The sequence below is a fragment of the Equus asinus genome, chromosome 14 (assembly GCF_041296235.1).
Source record: "Equus asinus isolate D_3611 breed Donkey chromosome 14, EquAss-T2T_v2, whole genome shotgun sequence".
Classification (NCBI taxonomy): Eukaryota; Metazoa; Chordata; class Mammalia; order Perissodactyla; family Equidae; genus Equus; species Equus asinus.
In genome coordinates this window covers 29146628-29161201 of record NC_091803.1, presented here as the reverse complement: position 1 = coordinate 29161201, position 14574 = coordinate 29146628, and the positions used below count along the sequence as shown (strand labels likewise).

The window sequence follows — 14574 nt, the reverse complement described above, 5'->3', positions numbered from 1 at the left end:
TGAAAAGTTCTTTTTAGTCTGCTTAGCAGAAAATCTATGGGATTTTCTTCAACTTGAATACAAGCTTTCACCTTCCCCAGGGGGTCGATTTCAGGTGCTAATGGGCAAAGTGCCAATGGGTGAGGTGCTAATGGGTGATCATGTGCTAATGGGTGAGGTCCTAAGGGGCAAGGCCTGGGAGAATAAATGCCAACTGAAGTTCACCTCTCTTTGACTTCCCTCCAGTTTCAATCCTACTGGGGCAGGGCCAGTGTCTCCCTAGGATTGTCCCAAGGTCAGTAACCTGGATATGACATGGGACTGTCACAAGTGCAGCATGTGGGAGGCAGTAGAGTGTGGTGGCTTAGAGCAAGTGCTCTGGATTCTGGGTGACCCGGGTTTTCCTCTGATCTGACTCCCTCCCTGCCAGCTGGGTCGGACCTGGACCATGTTGGTTTACCTCTCCATTGCTTCGCTTTCTTTATCTAGTCAGAAATGGAGATTGTAATGTCATCATCTGACGAGCTCGTGAAAATAAAATAAGCTCATGCACGTTGCCCTTAGCCCAGGGCCCAGGATGGAGTCATGAAGCCATGTGCGTTAGCTCTTTTTCGTGGTTTGGGATGAGCAATAGCAAAGGCCAACTGCAGACACGGGCCTGACATTGATCCAGGCACAGGGAGAACTTGGGATTAATGTAATTTAAGTGTAATTCTTCAATGAGTATGTGTGTCGAGTTCACTCAAAAGCAAAATTCTAAGGCATTGACTAATTACTATTAGGGAGTGTTTAAAGTAAGATTTTGGTTTTTTTCTTAACTACTATTATAAATAAAAACTTTAAGAAATTGGCCTATTCAAATTATATTTGTAACTCATAGCTCAAGAAGAGTGTTTTTACAATTAAAATGATTTTTAGCTCTAGTCGTGCCTGCTAGTCTGCAGATGGGCTGTGGGTCTATATATGAGCCTTAAATCACATGACAATGTCAATGGCGCAGGGGTCAATTTGAAAGAAACAGTCATTTTTAAGCTAATTTTTAAAACATAAACATACCATTTCTCTCATTTCAGTCCTTATCTATCTACTAGGATTTATACCAGCAGCTCAGAAAGATTCGTTGTGGGGAATAAAGGCCACATGTTGACATGTAGCTTGACCAAAGTTTGGGGATGACATAAATTACTTGGGCCTCCTCAAAGTCATCACCAGTGGGTTTGACCAGCGTGCCCAAAGTTTTTCTCTCCTAATTTGATGACACATTTTGATGTTTGCCCTTTCACTGAACAGAGCTGTGACTTCTGTTTTACAACTCGCAAAGCTGATTTTAAGTTCTTTGGAGAGGTCAATCGCTTTCCCGACAAAATACATTTCTCCCCTCTGGGAAGATGGGCACCCTCACCATGGCCCACCCAGGCTTCACCATTAGCCACAGAATCAGGCTAAGGTTAAGGAGGGACCTTAACGAGCACATGAATTTCCTGTTGGGAATTCTGGAATCCCTGAGCCTACCATGTAGGGCTGGGGGCACGTTCCTGCAGGTGTCTCCAGGCCTGTCCAGTGTGTGCGATGCCATTGTGACCACGTGCTAGTGGGACAGGATTCTGCACACTGGTTTTTCTGCTATTTCCTCTTTCTCCTGTGCTGTTGGGTTGGCTACAGCTTAAACCTATAGCGGAAGTTTTAATGGCCCGCAGGTCCCGCTAACTAGAGACTCCCCACAGTATATATAGCCCTGGTCTGGGCCAAGCCCTGCTCAGACACCAGTGGTGGAATTACACCGAACAGGCTTCCATCCCCACCCCTAAGACACCAGCTTAGCCCCAGAGGAGGAGGAGGAGAAACAGGGAAGCAAGACAGTAAAACCTTTTGTTCTGAAGCCACCACGTGTCCGCTGGGATAAAAGGATTCCCGCGTAGACCCCGACTGGCTCAGGAGAAAATGGCAGCAGCGAATGTCCTGTCTGAGGCAGACGCCTGTAGCCAGAGTTAACAGGATCTGTTCGTGTTTCATTTGTGGGGTGGAGAGTGGGCCACCAATTGGTTGCCAAATGGTTACTGCACCAAGTGGGAAATAGCCGCGTTTACACAGCTCATGGTCACACATTCCAGATATACACAACCAACACAATTCAATAGCTTCCAACGTTCAGATCATTTCCTTTGGGCATAATCATCCTTTAGCCATACTTTGAAATTAAAAAAAAAAATTTTAAAAAAAGGGTACTCTCTTTTAATCAATTGAACTCATCATATTGAATATCTGAGCAACTTCTTTTGAATACACAATGCAAATGATCACTTTAAACATTTGTTCACAAGTTCCTAACAAGTGCTTGAAACCATTCGAGGCAGACTCATGCCTGATAGTTGTGGGGCCTGGGGCCAAAGTCCTAATGGAAACCCACAGGTCATCCGTGTAAATATTTAGAAGTTATAAATAAAGCACGCCCACAGCGGGGCCCATGTGCCCACCCAGGACCCAAAGCTTGCTTCCCGGGGATCACCCTTTGACCTGGGGGCTAGAGGAACAGGGGACCAGCTCTGCCCCCTGCAAGCCTGTGTGGCAGCAGAGATGTGCAGGACAGCGCAGGGCAGGCCAGAGGCCAGACCTGGGCCCAGGACTCCTGGGCAGTGACTGACCGGCCCGAAGCCAGGATGGAGACTGACCTAATCACGGTTCCAGGGACAGGGTCTCCCCATGCCTCACTTCTCCCATCAGCATTTCAAGGCAGGTTGAAGCACTTCCCAAAACTCCACCATCGCAGCAGAGGGGCAGGAGGGACACGGTTACTGGGACCCTGGTCAGCCCAGACGCCAAGGTTGCATAATTTGGGGCAGCCGTCTTGAAGCAAAAGCAAGGACTCTTCCATTCTCTTCTCTCCATTGAGCCCCTCCCCGCTGCGTGGCCTCAGCCCCTCCCCCCAGTTCTCCTCAATCGGCCCTCCCAGACAACCCTCACTGGCTAAATCAGTTACCAAACTTTCAGAAAACTTTTTCCATGAGACTGAGAAAACCCCATCATGGCGCTGTGGAAGGAGCTTTGCAGCTGGAGCGTGAGCACTGCCGCGCAGCAGCAAACGGAGACGGCTGGAGCTAGAGCCACAGCAGAACTCAATAAACGCGCAGGCTTAAATCTGCACCGACCCCGCCCCCCCCCCCCCCCCCCCCCCCCCCCCCCCGCCCGTGCACATGCCCTGTGTCACTAAGGGCACCACCGTTCACGCAGAGGCTGAGCACCAGACGTGGGAGTCCTTCTCAGCTCCTTTCTCTCACATCCCATTGCCAATTCTGTTGGCTGTATCTTCCAGATACATCCTGATTCCGACACCTCACCACCTCCAGTCTACCACCCTAGTCTGAGCCGTGGTCAGCTCAAGCCTCGTTCTTGCGGCCCTCTCAGCCACACAGGGCCCGCCCTTACAAGGGCCCACACTTGGTTCAGTGCTCTGCTGTCGGCATCCTGAAATTCTCAATAATTTTGGAACATGAGGCCTTGCATTTTCATTTTGCACAGGGCCCTCCCAACTATGTAGCCGGTCCTGCCTGTCATCTCTAGTAGAATGCAAGCCCCGTGCAGACAGGGACCTCAGCTCTTGTACACCAGTGAACACAGAATTTATTCAACTGTATTCTGGCCTGGGTCTACTAGGAAATACTCTTATACTGGTTGGGTGAATACTGGGATCCCCACCGTAGGAGCCCTCTCCCCGAACCTTAGGGTGTCTCCGTGATCCAGCAACTAAAGAGTTAACACAGGGGCCTCCAGGACACTGCTCCAGCTCTCAGTGACTTCCTGTTCCCTTGCGATTGTTAGACATTTCCACTAGTCTCCCAGGATGCAGCACAGCACCTGGCACTTAGTAGGTGCTCAATAAATATTGTTGAATGAATAAATAAATTTGTTTGTTTATTCAGTGACTAAATGGATATTAAGTGTGTATTGCCAGACTCAGTGCTAGGCAAATGTAGGTGTGTGGTGGGAAAGATTCTGCATTTGGGTGAACAGCATGTGATCGGATGGGAGCTCCTGGATGCAGGGCTGGCTACGTAATTTGCAGGGCCCAGTGCAAAACAAAGATCTTGGGCTCCTGGTTCAAAATTCAGGCAAAAAAAGCTTTTTTGTTTCTTCTGGGATCTCTCTCTTGACCTGTTATGGTGTCTTTTATTTGCTATTTAATGTCATATCCCTGGGGCACAGGGACACTCGAGGGGTGAGTATGTAGCCTCAAAATTACCTGGGCCTTGCACCCAACCTTGATTCTACTCGTGTCCATGCCCAGCCCCCACCAGGAGCAAAGCGTGGCTGGTTAGGTGGGAGAGTGGACAGCTGAGAACGTACTCCAAGGAGAAGGGGAGGTAGGGAGGTGGGGTCGCACTTAAGTCGGGGCTCCAAGCCCCGAGTGCGTGCTCCATTGGCCCATCAGACTTACTTATAAAAGACAAATTCAAAGATAAAATTATGAAGAATTGCAGGACGGTGACTGCAAGCGTTAACCGCAAGCCCAGAGCCCCAAGTGACCGCACTGGTCTCACGCCCATGTGAGCTGCGGCTCTGTCCGCCTGCTCGGGGGCTGTTTTCCCCTCGGCAGCCCCATGCCCATGCGGGGTTGGTCCTGGGGCGGGCTGGGGTGCAGGCCGAACCCTCTCTTGTTCTCTCCGCAGGGGCCGTGAGGGCCTCCAGTATCTTCCCCATCCTCAGCGTCACGCTGCTCTTCTTCGGTGGGCTCTGCGTGGCAGCCAGCGAGTTCCACCGCAGCAGACACAACGTCATCCTCAGCGCGGGCATCTTTTTTGTCTCTGCAGGTGAGCATCTGGCCCCAGCCCTGAGATCTTCACAGACACCAAACTCAAGCCAGGGCCAGGAGGACAAAGCAATGCTATTGAGGGTTCCCTCCAGGGAAAGAGCAAGAGAATGTTTGACTTGTGTTAAGGAGGACCCAAAGCCTTTAAGTAGAACCAAAGGTGATGACACTCTAGCTCAGGGTGGCGTGATGGTGAGATGAGGAGGCAGGGTGGCAAGGTCAGCTCGGAGAGGGAGAGAGAGTGACTGAGAAGAGAGGGTGGGTATATGCTTGCACATGGAGGGGTGGGGGCACATACGGTGTGTGTAATGCGTGAACCTGAGACTACTTCAGTGTGCTTTAAAGGGGTCCAACTTTGTGTTCACTTCGTCATGTTCACCTACTATCTCTGGCCCTTTGAGACGTGCGCTTGCTGGTTAAGTACTGTTCCCAGCTTCTCAAGCGCTCAAATCCTCACACTGTTCAAACATGTCTCGGAACAAGGTAAAAGCGGGCCACGCCAGAGGCTCTCAGGGAGGACTCTGAACAGGAGGTGGCAAGAGGACGAGACAGGCTTCAGGAAGGGGTCCTCGTCTCTGCCTTCTCTCTCCCTTCTTCATCTGCACCCCGCCTCCACTCTCCTCGTCTTCCCCTCTTTCCCCTCCGTTCATCCCTTTGCCATCTCTTCCCACCCCACCCCTCAGTCAATGCCAGCTGCAAGAAATGCTTTAGAGAAGCAAAGAGCAAGGTGGGTGGGGGAGAAGAGGAATTGACACCTTGGTGATGACCTTCAAACTTTGCCCAATAACGGCATGATATTTTTTGGGGAGGGAACAATGGGGAAGAGTCTCACATGGTGGGTAAGAGGGCCTCACCCCCTGGACTTGCCCACCGGCTCCACCTGTAGGGCCTTGGGAACACTACCAACTCCCTGTGACTTGGTTTCCTTGATGTAAATTGGGAAATAATCAGAGTACCTACTACACAGGGTTGTTGGAAGGAGGCTGAACATAAAAAGCACAGTATTATTTTCCAGTACTGGAAAAGCAGCAACGATATCTGTAGTTCCAAAGTCTGAAGCCCTGGCCCCTCTACGATCTTGCTCGGCTTCTGGCCCCACTGTTGCCCGCTCTGTGAAATGAGGAAGCTGGACCGCATCCAGCTCTGAGTCTCTGGGAACAGACTCCAGCAACAGATCAGGGAGAAAGCCGCCATCTTGCCACAGGCATGTGGTCACCCCAAAGGTGGCTGTGGCCCTGGACCACGCTTTGTGTGGACAGATGGTAACCCAGGGACTTGTGTGGCTTGGAGTCACGTTCTAGTCGCTGGCAGCCTGTCCAGACCTCCTGGGCTCTGACTGACCCAGAGGAGGATGTGTTGTGCTGACGTGTGGGTTTCCCAAACAAGAGAAGATCATTATTTTGTCCCCCAAGGGGATTGTTAGGGAAGAGAGTGTCACAGCTTTCTTCTCACAGGGCTGTTCTGAGAGATGGCAGGTAGATCAGACACACGAGAACTGGGACACACGAGGAGCAGTGGCGAAAGCCCCGAGGAGAAGCCAGAAGTTTGGGGTCTGTTCATGGACTCCCCGCCCCTGCACACACACATCTCCTGGAAGACCTGAACAGCTTTAGTTTTTCCACCTATAAAATGAAAGTTTTGGAGGACTCAGCACTTTCTAAGGCTCTTTTTCGCTCAGCTGTTGTAAGGTTCTGTGGTTTCCTGCAAGCAATCAACAACCCTTTACTGAGCACCGACTGTGTGCCAGGCACCGTGCACGATGTTGAAGAGCACAGGCTCTGAAGCCAGGCTGCCTGGTGCAAATCTTGCCTCTACTACTTCCCAGTTGTGTAAACTCGGGCAAGTCTCTTGACCTCTCTGTGCCTCAATTTCCTCATCTGAAAAATGGGGCTAATAATGGCTCTACCTCTTCAGGCTGTCGAGAGGATTAAATGAGTTGGTATGTGTAACGTGCCTGGAACTGCTCCTAGCACACAGTAACTGTTACTATACAAATGGTACCACTTAATTCTTGGGCCGATTCAATTCGTTCACTCATTCAACAAATATGCACTGCAGTCTTGCTCTGGGTCAGGCTCTGCCTAGGGGATGGGGCTGTGGCAATGAACAAAACCATCCAAGGCCTGCCCGCAGGGAGCCGACTGTCTGGTGGCTGGGAGGCAGCAATTGCCCGCTTATACCTTGTTCTTTCTAAGCTTTGTTACTGAAATCTAAACATAGCTGTGGCTAAGAGACAGTCCTGGGTTCAAATCCCACCTCACTATGTCCTAGCTGTGTAAACTTGGGAAGTTATCTTCTCTGTGCCTCAGTTTCCTTGTCTGTAAAAAGGGGTAATCTTTTTAAAGTGGGCCTGTTGCAAGGATTGCGATGATGCTCATAAAGACTCCGCACACTGCCTGGTTCATAGTGAGTGCCCTATAAATAGATGGCAACTCATCTGGCTTCCTGCCTCCTTTCACCTGGGCTGACATCTGAGCTTCTCTTTGAACTTCTTCGTTTACTTTTTCCCTGGCAAGACTCCCTCTGGGGGCTTCCCAAACTTTGCCACCAAAATTTCCCTGCTGGCAGAGGAGAGAGAAAAGGTGGCCCTGGGGAGTCAGGGGGCATCGCTAGAAGCCGCATTCCGTGAGCTGAAATGTCTTTGAAGTCTGTCTCTCCTTTACACTTAAAAATTCATGTGAATTCTGCTCTCACCTCCTTATTATATCCATGTTCATTTTAATATAAAAGAATGTGTCTTCCTTACTAATCTTCAAGCCAAATTGACACTCCAGAAAGAGGAGCCATTTTTCATCCTGTGGTTTCCTGCAGCCTGACACTGGGCCAGCTGTGTCAACCCACATATTAAGGAATAGTTCAGTGATTAAAATGCGCTGTCTACCTGCTGAATGACTGAGCTGGGTCAGGCCAAGAGGAGACAGGGCAGAAGCAGACTCCAGCGCTGCCCTCCAGGGCAAGTCCTAGATGGAGTATGGCCAGGGATCATATGCAAAATATTAATTCCCCTTAGTGCTTGTGCACTGGCCAATCAGAGTGGCGGCACTGGAGCAGAGTCCACAGGCTCCTGCTATGCCCGGCTTTAACCCTTGGGTTGCTGGACTATGGGGAGATCTTGGGGATCCCCAGGAAGAGTATGGAGCATTCGAGGAAAAGAGGGGGTACTCAGAAGGCCCCTGGAAATGGTCATTTGCCAACTGGTGCCAGGAACAGACTCCATTTAGCACTAGCCCACAGGTGGCCTAAATTTGGAGGCAAGGAGATTCCAGCTGATGTCCCAACCTCCCTGAGTCACGGTTGGTATCAAGGCCCAGATGAGGCCCTTGAAGCAGAAGGACAAAAACAGACATTTTGCCTTTGGAGCAATAATACGAGAAAGGTGGTCAGAGATGAGCACAGCCCCTGAGCTCTCAGGTTCTATCGTTTCTCCTTACTACTCCTTAGAGAATCAATTCCTCTCCGGCTGACTGGGCAGCTGTTTCCAGTGCTATTCCGCTGGCCCTTGGGAACACTAAGTCCGCAGGCATTGCCTTTTGGGGACAACAGCTTCATCTTCCCCAATTCCTGATGCTTGTACAACAGCTAATCTAAAGCATTATCTTGTCCTGTGCAGATGCAAAGACTTGGTAAGCTACTGTCCCAGCCACAGGCTCGTCAGTAACCAGACTGCACCTGCAGACCCATATATGTCCCCTGGACAGCCACATTTGCACTCTTGATAACCACTTCCTACTTGCTGTATCCAAATATCTCCTCTTCTCTAAACCTCTTCTCTCTGCTGCCTCTTATTTAGCTCAAGATGCCACCAACCTCCCCATCATCCAAGCCAGAACCCTAGCAAGTCATTCTCAATTCCTTCTCTCACACTCCGTAGTCAATAGCCTTTCATCTCCTGGCTCACCCCTATTCAATTTTCAGGATCCAGCTCAAATGTCACCTTGTCTTCAAAGAGAGGTGGCTTAGTCATTCTCGCTCCCTTTGCTCCCGAGCCATTTTACACGTGTCTCTGGGAGAGCTCTCACTGTATTTTGCTATAATTGCATTTCTATGTCAGTCTCTCCTACTAATGGTGAAGAACTCGAGGCCAGGGACCTGTAGCGCCTTTATTTTATCCTCCTCATGACTTAGTGCTGAAGATTAAGTTTTGATGGAATGAATTGCTTCTAAGGGAAAATACCCGCATTATGAGTCTGCTGCATTTGCTGTAGGGGTGGGATGTATTCTTCCGCTGAACGCACATCGCCTGGGACGGAGCCCTGGAATTCTTCATTTCCCAGGAGACAGACCATGCGACAGGAGCTCAGCGGGTGGATTTCCTGGCCATGAATCCATTCTCCTCTCTCCCTGTTACCTCCACATTCTCTATAAATATTTCAAGACTAAAAATGACAGTTACCTCTGAGCTTTCTAAAAGACGTATTTTTCTTTTCCCTTCTCTTAGGGTTAAGCAACATCATCGGCATCATAGTTTATATATCAGCCAATGCCGGAGACCCCGGGCAGCGAGACTCCAAAAAAAGCTACTCCTATGGCTGGTCCTTTTATTTCGGAGCCTTCTCTTTCATCATCGCGGAAATTGTGGGTGTCGTCGCCGTGCACATCTATATAGAAAAACATCAGCAGCTACGTGCCAAATCCCACTCGGAGCTCCTGAAGAAATCTACTTTTGCCCGCCTTCCACCCTACAGGTATAGATTCCGGAGGCGGTCAAGTTCTCGCTCCACGGAGCCCAGATCCCGAGACCTGTCCCCCATCAGCAAAGGCTTCCACACCATCCCTTCCACTGACATCTCAATGTTCACCCTCTCCCGGGACCCCTCAAAGATCACCATGGGGACCCTCCTCAACTCCGACCGGGACCATGCTTTTCTACAGTTCCATAATTCCACGCCCAAAGAATTCAAAGATTCGCTGCATAATAATCCGGCCAACAGGCGCACCACGCCGGTCTGAACTGACCTCTGCCCTCTGCCCCTGCACAGCCTTGGGGGAAGCGTACAGAGGTGTCTCCGAGGTTGCATGGCATGGTCCTCGTGATGGTATTACTTTTTACAAAGAATGAAACCAAATGGACTCAGCTCTCTCCCACACTTTGCCCCTCGCCCTCCAAGTCCTAACCCCTCTGTTCCTCCCCAACTTTCAAGCCAAACCCATGATGTCATTCCCCTCTTTGTGTATCTGTGCCAGATGTTTTCCTCTCTTCCTTCTTTACTGGAAGGACCTCCACATTCTTCCCTCGTTGGAAGAGGACTTCACTCAAAGTCACAGGTGGTGGCTGGGGGTGGGGATCCCTGAATCCCCAGCAGGCGTGTGCAGAGTTGTCCCCATTGTCTACTCACACAAATCCTCGAGCTACCAACCACCCAGGTGGCCCTGAGGGAGGCATTCACCTTTACGTGTTAGAAAAACATGACCAGAAATCAAAGATGTCAGAGCCCCGAAGCAGCTAATGTAATAAGCACTCATGTTATTAAAGGTTTTGCCTTGTCGTAACCAACGGAGCTGGGCGTGGTGTTCTTCTGGGTACGTCTGCACAAACTCACTGCCCTGTCATCCAGCTGGCTCATCTCTGTGGTGGAAGCTGGGCTTTGCTCATCCACACTCGGGCCACTAGGAAGGATCCCCCTGCACCCCTTGAGGCCAGCAAGGTGCTCTTGCCCATATCAGGGTGGGTGTGTCCCTCATCCAAATGGCTGGAGGCTAGCTGGGGGTGGGCGTGTGAATGCTGGTGTTCAAAATCTGGCTCTGGCACACAGCAGCTCTGGGACCCCGGGCAAGTCCACCTAAACTTCAAGCCTCAGTCTCCTCATCTGTCAAATGGGACACAGTAACAGTACTCTCCTCCATAGAGTCGTGAGGCTTCAATACAATGTCGCGTGTAAAAGGATTAGCACTTTGGAAATAATCCATATATCTTTTTTAACCTGGGGAGGATTCCAGGCAGAGTTAGCATTGTCTTAGTCAGCTCAGACTGCTATAAGAAAATACCACTTGTCAGGGGGGCTTAAACAACAGACATTTATTTCTCACGGTTCTAGAGGCTGGAAAGTCCAAGACCAAGGAGCCAGAGATTGGGCTCCTGGGGAGCTCTCTTCTTGGCTTGTAGACGCGGTCTTCTTGCTATGTCCTCATATGGAGGAGAGAGAGAAAGTGCGTGTGTGCATGCACGCATGCACGCGATTAAGCTCTCTTTTCCTCTTCTTATAAAACCACCAGTCCCATCACGGGGGCCCTACCCTCATGGCCTCATCTAAGCCTAATTATCTCCCAGAAGCCCTGTCTCCAAATACCACCACGTTGAGAGGTAAGGCTTCAACACGTGGATCTGGGGAGGACACAATATAGTCCGCAGCAAGCGCTGTTGCAGGAAGATGAAATCTAAACGGGAGCTATTCCACATGGCGCAGGAGGGGAGGAGGGCGCTCTGCGCCGGCTCGGAGGGCTCCCCGGGGAGAGTGGAAGGACAGTTGGATATTTTGAATATTCAATATCAGAAAGCATGAGAGGCCCACGTCGTCACCTCTGCCAACCCCGACTTCCTGGAGTGCTTTTGGCACACACCCAGTATTTCACAGCTCCAGGGAGCTGAGCCACATAGGATTCCAGTCACTCTGGGGGCAGAGTTATAGTTGTAAGAGCTCACACTGACCCAACATCGCTTGTACCGGGCTGTGTCCTAGCACTGTGCACTCATGTCATGGTTTAATCTTCCCAGTACCATCCCCATTTACCTAGAAGGAAATGAGGCAAGGGAGCTTCCTGATTTGCCCAGATTTCAGCCCCACTGTGGGATGGAAGTCCTGGGAAGCTGGCCACTGTCCACACGTACCTGGTGAATTTGATTGCAGAGTTCAAACTAGCAACAATTCATTTTGTTTAACACTTAAGATTCATCGCAAGCAAACCACACTCACAGACATCAAATGACCTCATCGAATCCTTAAAACAACCCCACACACAGTAGGAATTATTGTCTGCATTTTGGCAGATGAGGAAATAGAGGCTCAAAGAGAGTAAGTGTCTTGGGTGCTAATGAGCAGAGCCAGCGTTTATAGGGAAGCTCTGCTTCCACACTCGACAGGCTTTTTCACTCTTCCAGCATTTTCCCAACCTCAGTCATCTGAGTACGACCCTTGTGAAGTGTTTCATATCCACACACCACATCAACAGTTATGTATCTCATGTTTCTCTTTAAATTGACTCGCTTTTTACTTCAATAAACATATTTTGAAAGTGAACTTTATATCACTACTGTGAAAAGAAAACTGAATTACTTGCCATAAGCAAGTAGTAACTGGGAAAATAAATACAACAAAAACAAAACAATCAAGCCATATTCTGGCTGCTGCCTATTGTAAGCTGAAGGCCGGCTGCCTGCTCTTTGTAAAAAAGATACAACCGAAGTGTTAGAAAGGTGTTAAAGATAAGACAGTCTAGCACCAGAGAAGGTGCTTAATCAGAGAGATCAAAGGAGAAGTGAAAGGGAGCATCCTTCCCTCTGTGGGCTTCATGCCTGTAATCCTGCGCCATGTCACCTCGAGTTGTCTCGTCCCCAAAGCAGCTCCAGGCACCTTGGAGAGGGGAGGATCTGAGAGATGGAGCAAAAAAGTGATGAGCAGTGTGAAGCGGCAGATGCAGCAACCTGCAGCCCTGGGAACTAGGACTTCGTCAACCACAGGGCATCTGGGGTGCTGATGGAGCATGGAAAGAAGGGTCCCAGGGGCTTAACTAGCGGGACGCCTGCTCTGGAGACCAAGGTCAAAGCTCTTCTGCAAAGGCCAGAGAGCTGGAGGAGAGACGTAGGCGCCTGACCTCTGGGAGGACCCCCGTACCATCTCGGTCTGCTCCCTCCAGGGCTCTGGCACGTGGGACCTCCAAGTGCCTTGCTTGAAGACTGCTCAGCTGGCCCAAGCTGGCTGGCACCAAATAAACATTAATATTACCACTCCCGGTTCACAGCCAGGACCCCGGGCAGTCCTTGTGGTCCCAATCCCTCTGAAGAGTGTTCACATTCACCGGGCCCCCACTGTGTGTGCCAAGCAATGTACCGTGACCCTCCCTGATTTTGTCTCATTCGAGCCTAACCTTTGAGATCAGTGCTATTGTTAAACTCATGGGACAGGTGTTGAAACTTGCAGAGAGACAGAAAGCAGTTCCTCGTGCCTCCGAGCACATGCAACAGCCCGTCACTAAGCTTTCCCAGCCACGCTTCTCCGATCTCTTGCTCCTTTCTGAGTTCCCCTTCTCCTCAAAGGCTGTTCCCCTCCCTTTCCCGGCTCACTCATTTCTGGCCCAGCAGCATCCTACCTCCCGTCTCAAGACCAGAACCCTTGGGTTCCTCTGTCACGCTTCTCTACTCTGCACCCCCCAGAGCTGATCTTTTGCCAAGTTATGGAAGGGGAGAGGCAGCTTGGCGTAACGTTCCAGCACACAAACTCTACAGCTGTATCTCTGCCCAGATTTGCATCCCAGCCCTGTATTTATCAGCCACGAGAACTCTGACAGAATAATCTCCCTGGGCCTCAGTTTCCTCATCTGTAAAATGGACACAAAAATAGTACTGACTCCATGAGTTTGTTGTGAGGATTAAATGAGCTTATTTTCGTGAAGCACTTGGAAAACTACTTTAAAGATAATAATCACCATACAAATATTAGCTATTGTTATTTAACACTATTCTCAGACTTATGTTTTTCCTACTTGGGCCCTTTCCCACCCAGACAGTCTTATTTTCCAGATCTTGTCAACACACACCTCTGCTCTACTCAGGCCGGTGTCCACACTGCTCCCTGGCTATACCATACTTATTCCCAATTCTCTGGTCTTGCTGACGAGTGTGTCCCTGCCTGAAATGTTTTCCCTTGTTCTCTCCAAATTCGGTCCATTCTTCAAGGCCAAGATCAAGCCTTGTTCCTTCCATGAAGTCTTCAGTGACTCCTCAGGCCACATAATCTCTCACTTCTTGGCATTCATTCATTTATCCAGTACCTACTGTGTGCCAGAAACAGTCACAATCTCGACAGATATGACCACTTCCCTCACAGAATTCTCAGTCCAATGGGGGAGACAAGCATTAAGCAGGTAAACGCACATCAACATCATTTAAAGTTGTAATCTGCGTCATTAAGGAAAATATAGAGCAGAAAGTACAAAGGAATATAAACAGGGCTCTCTAATTCTGATGGAGGGTCAAGGATGAGGAGGTGACATTTACAATCAGACCTAAAGGAAGAGTTGGAGTTATCCAAGTAAAGGGAGGGAAGTATGGAAGGAAGAAAACACAAAGAGCATGTGCAAAGGGCCTGAGACTGGAGAGACCAAAGAAAAAAAAAAGGCCAGTAAAGCTGGAGCACAGAGTGAGGGGAAGAGTAGCATCAGATGAAACCAGATGGGAAAGCTGGATCCAGAGGACATGGCACCATGAATTTTGACCCTAAGTGCATTCAGAAGCCATTTCCGAGTTTTCATCAGGGGCACGTTAGACACCACCTAACATGCATTTTCAGAAGTTAAATAAGTCAGGCGCACAGCGAAACACTAGTTTCCTAAGTCTTATCTCTGGAAATACTTCTTTAAGAGCTTGCATCATTGCCTGCTTTGTCCATGACCTTGTCCTGGATGGGATTCTGCCTTCAGCCACAGCTGACCGGGTCACAGATTGCACCTGACCCAAGGCCAGCCAATCCATTCACAGCCATCCATAGGGTAGCTGGTGGCCTAGGATTTGTGACTGGACTTAGAAAGGTAAACTGAGCCAATCAGATGACGTCTGCTTGGAATTTCAACTAAGAGAC

The 14574-nt window shown here is 49.7% G+C and overlaps 1 protein-coding gene across 1 annotated transcript in view; it reads left to right on the top strand.

Annotated features, from left to right (window-relative positions):
- CACNG3 (calcium voltage-gated channel auxiliary subunit gamma 3) overlaps positions 1–10280 on the top strand; it is an 80479-nt gene extending 70199 nt beyond the window's left edge. The window contains exons 3-4 of the mRNA XM_014829750.3: positions 4644–4784; positions 9222–10280. Coding sequence (XP_014685236.1) covers positions 4644–4784; positions 9222–9733 — 653 coding nt within the window. The 3' untranslated portion in view covers positions 9734–10280. The remainder of the gene's footprint in view (positions 1–4643; positions 4785–9221) is intronic.
- The last annotated feature ends 4294 nt before the right edge of the window (positions 10281–14574 follow it).